The following is a 6,755-nucleotide window of genomic DNA, read 5'->3' as shown; positions in this document are numbered from 1 at the left end:
CGGAGTGCAAATGTTTTTATGAAGTGCTAGTGTCCTGGACCAGCAGGATCTGCACATATGGAGGGTGGAAATATGTTGTACTGCCTATCAAGGCGCTAGAGTCTGCCTGATTTATTACCAGGTAATTCACATAATTTGTCAGTTAGAAAAAGTGCAGCCAACAAGATTCTTTGTATAATGTATGCAGTGAAAAAAAAAGTGACTGCTGGACCAGAAATCTTCTTCTTTTGGTATGACCTGAAATATTCTTCAGCAGAAATAATTTACCAACAGAATATATGAAATTCAACATTATGATTACCGTTCTCTGGTAACTTCAGTGTGTTTTTTATTATTATCATATTATAACTTTTGCTTAAATGAAGTTATTATTGTGCAACTTTTCTGATTTCTAGTGAATTCTTTTATTATATCAAATTTAACTTGAAACTGGTATGTCAGAAGAGTAACTGTTACCTACTATGTGGGAGCACCAGAGCTACGAGCCCCACCAACTGGATAGCGGAGGGTCAAAGAGGCAAGAACCAAAATCCCTCTGACCATCTGCTTGCTTAGTACAGTGTCACTAGAATGAACTTTCAATCAATCTTCCATGATGTTGCATTTTGCTACAAGTTGAGTAGTTTCTTTGTGGTGTGAATGATGGTGAACTCTCGGTAATACTATAGACTTGCTGACACGGAATAGCAGGTATGCTTTACTATATACTCTTAAGAGTCAGTGCATTTGAGAAGCACATGGTATGATCAGAGCTGCCCCAGTCGCCAGTTGATATCGTTCCCCGTAAGTCTACCGGTTGTCGCTATTATTTGGGTAGTGCTTGAAAAATTAATAACAATGTACGGTTTCTTCCTTTTCAATATTCTTTGCTACCACTTTTTTACCTATTTTTGTTTGACAAAATCATTTTTAAATATTATTTATCAAAAATTTGGTACATTATAATTATTATTTCTTTGGACAACCTAGGTTATAAATTTAAAATTGTTATAAGTAATTGTTAGGATAAGTCGATAATAATTCATATAATAGACCTATATTTTTGTCTATCCTCGAACCTCTGGCACATTTGAATACAAGTTGAGTATTTCCTTAGTAGCGTCAACAAGGGTAAACTCCCGGCAATATGATCAACTTACCAAAACGGCTTTGGGGGCATAGTTTACCATATGTTCTAAGATATTTGTTATGCCCCAGTCACCCATTATTCGATATCATTCACTGCAAGTCTACCAACTGTAACTGTAACTTCGAAGCAACTGTTCTTTAAAAATTGAGAATGATGTACATTTTTCTTTCCTTTCCAATGTGATTCGCTATTATTTTTTGCATAATTTTGTTTAGTAAATCATTTTTAAATATATCTTACCAAAAATTTGGTACGCTGTAATAGGTTATTGGAAGAAACCAAGTTATAAATTTAAAATATACTACAAGTAATTGTTAGGTTATGTCCGTGATAGTTATTATAAGACACTGCCGCTGGAATAATCTTTTTATCAGTTCTCCGACCTCTCCTTATGTTTGCCTATAAGTTGAACATCTTCGTTGTAGCATCAATTATAGTAAACGTAAACTTGAGATGTCTGTCTCTAAGTATTTTCAGATAGAGAAAGTCACAAGGGAAAAAAGAGGGTCCACGGTGCTGGGCCCATGGTCTTGCTGGCCAGGGGCCACCCCTCTTTCACGTGCTCTAGCCTATCTTGTCTGGAGCTGGTTCCGGCCATGTCCAAGTGGTTCGGCTGTGGAAATCAGACATGGTAAACTGTTGGAAATCAGCATTGATTTACGGCTTTGGAGGTATACTTTACCGTGTAATCTAAATATTTGTGGGTGCATTTGGAACGCAGATGATAAGGTTACAACACATGGAGGCTTTTGAGTTATACTTTAACACAGAACAGTCTTTACCAACGGGGCTTTGGTGGCTTATAACAAATAGAGGCTTGTTTTTGTTGGGAAGTCCTTTTCAGGGATGATAGACAAGCAATAATACTTCACTATTATATCAGCTTCATGACAGATCCGAAAGCTCAGTTTCCTGCCTCGTTGGTATATTTTGGATGGTCGATAATAATTTAGCACCTGAAAAAAAATGACGGGATGATGTACGCCACTAAGCATTAATAACAATTTGGTTATATATATATATATATATTTGTTTGTTTGCGTGTGTAGGATTGGTGATGGTTTTTTATAAGTAGTTGTTAATTTTCTAAGCAAAAGAAGAAGTTTATTTTTGAAACTTAAATAACAAGAACGAATAACAAACTTGCAGTGAATTATGACGTTAGGTGACGAGGGCAAGTCCCATCTTATTATCTTCCTTTCAAATGCACCCACAAATATTTGGCTTACATAGTAAAGTATTCCTCCAAAGCAGTAAATCAATAATATTTCCAACAGTTTACCATGTCTGCAAATTACTTTCAAACATATTCTATCAAAATTTGAAGTAATTACATGATAGTCATAAAATGGCTAAAGTAATCCTTTTGTCAGTTCTCCGACCTCTTATTTGCATTTGGTTACAACTTGAGCATCTTCTTTGCAGTGCTAAACTCTTGACAACAGTACTAATGTACAGACATAGTAAACTGTCGGAAATATTATTGATTTACTAACACCACAGAGCGGTAGAGGAGTGCCAACGTCCTATTGGCTAAGAACTCTGGAGCCTATCAATCGAGGTACTAAAACAGTAAGGGAACCACCAAATCAAACTGAAAGCAAAACAAATCTTACTGAATTTGACCCTAAACTCCTGTTCTGATCTTTGGGCTATAATCCGCAGATCAAAAATTCTGGAGCCTAACTGTCTCATGAGTCTGTAAATCTTCCATTAATTAGATCAACTTATAGTTGAAAACTTAAAAGGATGAGGAAGCTGATGGTGCCACCTTGTCAGGGTGATCATTAATAGACAGCAAAGTTTAAAAGGAATTACTGAGGCATAGTTGCTGAATTTTCTGAAGAATTTGCTTATCTGAATTCCACAGGAACTTTATCAGTGAAAACTTGCCAAATTAGCTGGAGAATCCACTGCATGCTCCAAAGGAACCCTTCATTGCCCATTAGACTCACTGTGACCACTTCCATTTTGTCACTTAAATTTCCACTCTAGACAACGTCAAAGAAACTGGCTGCTCTGATACCATCTACTTTAGATTCTTCTTCCAGTTAATCTGAGAAAAAAAACAAGGATAAAATTGTTAAAAAGAATTGATGTGAGCTCCATTTTTTCATCAAAAATCAGTGACAGAAAATGACTTCAGGAGCTCACCTCAGGGGTTCATGGAGTCCACAATGGAAATTTCATTCAATGGTACAAGAAATACAAATATTATACCATCGATACAGGTGTGAACACAAACATGAAGAATATTCCATCATAATCAGGAACTTCGATTGTGGCTGCAGCTATCCTTACATAAAGCTTTTCACTACTACTTCTGAATGGAATCCCATGACATGGTACCAAATAACGCTCCCATAAATCATGATCACTAGAGATATCTTTAGCTATGTCTTAATCTCCAGCTAAAATCTCATTTCCGAAGTTCCATAAATCATTTTAGGATGATTAAATTCAGGCAAGACTTCCAAAACAAAAAGGAGATCGATGTCAACTTCAGGTGAGTATACGGATATCCCAAACAACAAGTGATCTTGTCACTCATCTGAAAAGGAAATCACCATTTTATCTCAAACGGTTTCAAACTCTTAAATTTTTTGAAGCCTCCTGTCCCTGGTATCTATTGTTAGTTGCACAGATCATACCCAAATTCAAAATCTTTATTTCCTTTTATTCAGGAGCATCAGATATGCTGAAAATGCAGTAGAGTAGAATTACTTCACCTACATGAATACCCTATAAATAATATTCCTGCAGAACCACCATCCTACATATTGTACATCTCATATTACAGATCCAAATCATGCCAGTATCTACCAAGAAAGACTTAAGGTTACAACTCCTGCATGATTTAAAACTTATCTTGCATATAAGCAGAAAAGAAAACTGCCAAGGCACCAGCAGAAAGGCCCAATAATAGTCCAGAAGGTATAAATTTTCGAGTGGCAGCCAACCGTATACCTGAAAAACAATCGATGAGTTAAACCTAGTTCAAGACCCAACAGCCAAAACACTAAGGAGCCTCCGCAATAAGTGGCACTGGTTGTTGATAAAACATAAATGAGGAAAAAAAAAGCACATACCAAATACAGCAGCAAAAAGGAAAGCAGACCCGAATCCGATGGCATCACCTACTGCCTTTGTCTCAGGTGATTGCATGAGATAATATGCCTACACCAAGAAACATTACCAAACCAACATGTACATTACTTGCAGCATGAAGAAAATACACTTGCAATATCATGATAAACGATCACACCAAGGAGATGAAGAAGGATGATGCAGGATGTATGATTAAAATGATTGCATTTACAAAAGGCCCTTAATGCACTGCAGAGCCACCAAATGTAAGGCAACAGAAGAATGAAAATTTTCCTCTTACTCATGCAAATCACCTGTACCACAGGCTAAAAGAAGGGCAATACTAGTCACATCCTGTCAGAAAGAGCATCACAAAATAAGTGAATATGGGGCTTGAAGAATGTGAATCCTGTAAAGCTGTATTCTACGTTTAAAATGAGAATATCATATCTGTGGCACTATTCTGAGTATTCCTGAGCTTCAACAAACCTAGCTTGTGCAATGCATGGATTGAAAGAATCTATAAGCCCATCCAAGAAAGATGAGGAGAAAATAATCTCTAGTGAAAATGAAAGTGTAGCATGCCTTCATCTACCTTAATGCCCTTGTGGACTAAGTGGAGGAAGAAAAGAGTGAAGCAGCTCTCTAGGAAGGCTTTGGATCAGCTTGTTTTCGCCCTGTTGTGGTTGGTTGGGAGGGAGCGAAACTCTTAAGGTTTTTATTTTTGTTAAAAAAAAAAACTATGCTTGCTGTCATGGAAAGATTTGTTTTCTAGAAGAGGTGCTGAGAGTCATGTAGCTATTTCCGTCAAGCTCATTAATCTTCTGTAACCAAGCTCTTGGGTTACTGAATACCATTTTCTCACTCCTCCTAATAATTGCTATTGGAGGAAGGTTCCCTGCCCCCTCCATTATTCTCAAAAGATAGCGCAGCACGATCTGAGAGGACCTGCTGTTTCCTTTTATCTGAGGTTAGCGAATTCGTTTGTCTCTCAAACAGAATCATCTTTTTTTTCCCTCCCATTTAGAATTGACAGCATGAGTTTTTAACCAGATCAAGCCAGGGAATAGCAGGTAGCAATGTTGCACAAGTTCCAAACAATTCGAAGAACCAAGCATCGACTTATCAGTTATTTACCAAATTCTTCAAAAGAAAAAGAAAAGAACAAACGCGGGATTCCAGTTACTTACGACGGCCATGAGTGCAGCGCCGGATAGTCCTCCAAGAATAGAGCCTCTACTTCCGGATCTCGCATCTGCAAAGAAAGAGACGAGTCTTCAATTAATGGATGTAAAAGAAAAGGAATTAGGGGTTTAGCTGCAGGGAGCGATTGAAAGTTTCCTCGGTTTCGTGGAGAGTTGAAGGAGGAAGGAGTAAGAGGATTACAGGCAAAGACGCCTCCACCGAGAAGAAGGGTGCCGTAGGCCGCGCAGGTGGCAGGGGCGACGTCGGCGAGGAGAAGAGCGCTGCAGCGGAGAGAGACGGTCTTCTTCCGGAAGTCGTTCTTCCACTTCCGCTGTAAAATGGGGCGAGAGAAGGAAGCGGTGAGGTGGGTTCTTTGGTTTGCGGCGGAAGAAAGGGAAGGGAGGCAAAGGGTTAGGGAGCTACGAGAAAGATACGGTGCGGAGGATGTCGACATGGCCGGTCGGTCGACTCCGGACATGACCATAGAAGATCGGGAATTGGGTTCTTATAGCACAGTATTAGGATGATGACATTGGGCCTGGCAAGAGCCGATCCGGGCCGGGCCGGGCCAAACTCATTATTATCCCTAATGGCTAGCTAATAGTTTTACGCTTTAAGATAAACTCCACAAGCATTCTTGTTAATTTCCAAAAATGAGGATATTACCATGCTATTTATTATTTAGATACGGCGCATGTTTTCCCAACGTCTATTTGTATATTTGTTGCGTTTTTTTCTGCATGAGTGTTCTTACGATCAATAGCATCATTTTGACTTTTGAGATAGCAAAAGAGCAATCCTCAAAATCAACATGTAAGAAAAAATAATAATCAAGGCATGTTTCAAAAGGGTTCGGGCTGTATTTTTTGTTAAAGAATGATTCATCTTTTTTCGCGATGTCAATTGTTGGGTCACGCAATGACTGCTTTGAGAGCTATGAAGGTGGATGAAAATAAAAGATTGGAGTGTTTTGAGATATGTACAATATGTAATCTAATGGTGGATGTTGTGAAAGAAGATGAATAATTCTTTTGCAAAAGATGCAACCCGAACTCTTTATACAATATATGTATACATCATAAGAGGACCAACAATCTGGCTAGAAAACTTATATTGACAAATCATATATATATATATATATATATATATATATATATATATATATATATATATATATAATGATAAGGCATGTGACATATGTTTAAGTTACGACCACATAATTAATAATTTAGCAGAAAAATACGTGCAAAGTCTGTTGATGCTGTTTGGTGATATAGATGCATCATCTGGTCTGCGAGACTACACAAACAACAAATAGTTGCAAAATGACCGAGCAACTCATTCTCTATCGCAT

General features: G+C 37.8%; 1 protein-coding gene across 1 annotated transcript; it reads right to left on the bottom strand.

Annotated features, from left to right (window-relative positions):
* Window positions 1–2,406: 2,406 nt before the first annotated feature.
* Window positions 2,407–5,891, bottom strand: LOC103718494 (Transmembrane proteins 14C). The gene is made up of 5 exons (XM_008807350.5): window positions 5,603–5,891; window positions 5,407–5,471; window positions 4,219–4,306; window positions 3,284–4,096; window positions 2,407–3,185 (listed from the first exon to the last, which is right to left on the bottom strand). The coding sequence occupies exons 1-4, from the start codon at window positions 5,883–5,885 to the stop codon at window positions 3,987–3,989; spliced, it is 546 nt and encodes a 181-aa protein (XP_008805572.3). The 5' UTR covers window positions 5,886–5,891; the 3' UTR covers window positions 2,407–3,185; window positions 3,284–3,986.
* Between the last annotated feature and the right edge of the window lie 864 nt (window positions 5,892–6,755).

The sequence above is a fragment of the Phoenix dactylifera genome, chromosome 3 (genome assembly GCF_051530095.1).
Source record: "Phoenix dactylifera cultivar Ajwa chromosome 3, Ajwa_hap1_PhDact_Kaust_v1.1, whole genome shotgun sequence".
NCBI classification, from domain to species: domain Eukaryota; kingdom Viridiplantae; phylum Streptophyta; class Magnoliopsida; order Arecales; family Arecaceae; genus Phoenix; species Phoenix dactylifera.
The sequence above is the reverse complement of the archived record's forward strand: the minus strand, read 5'-3'. Positions and strand labels throughout refer to the sequence as shown.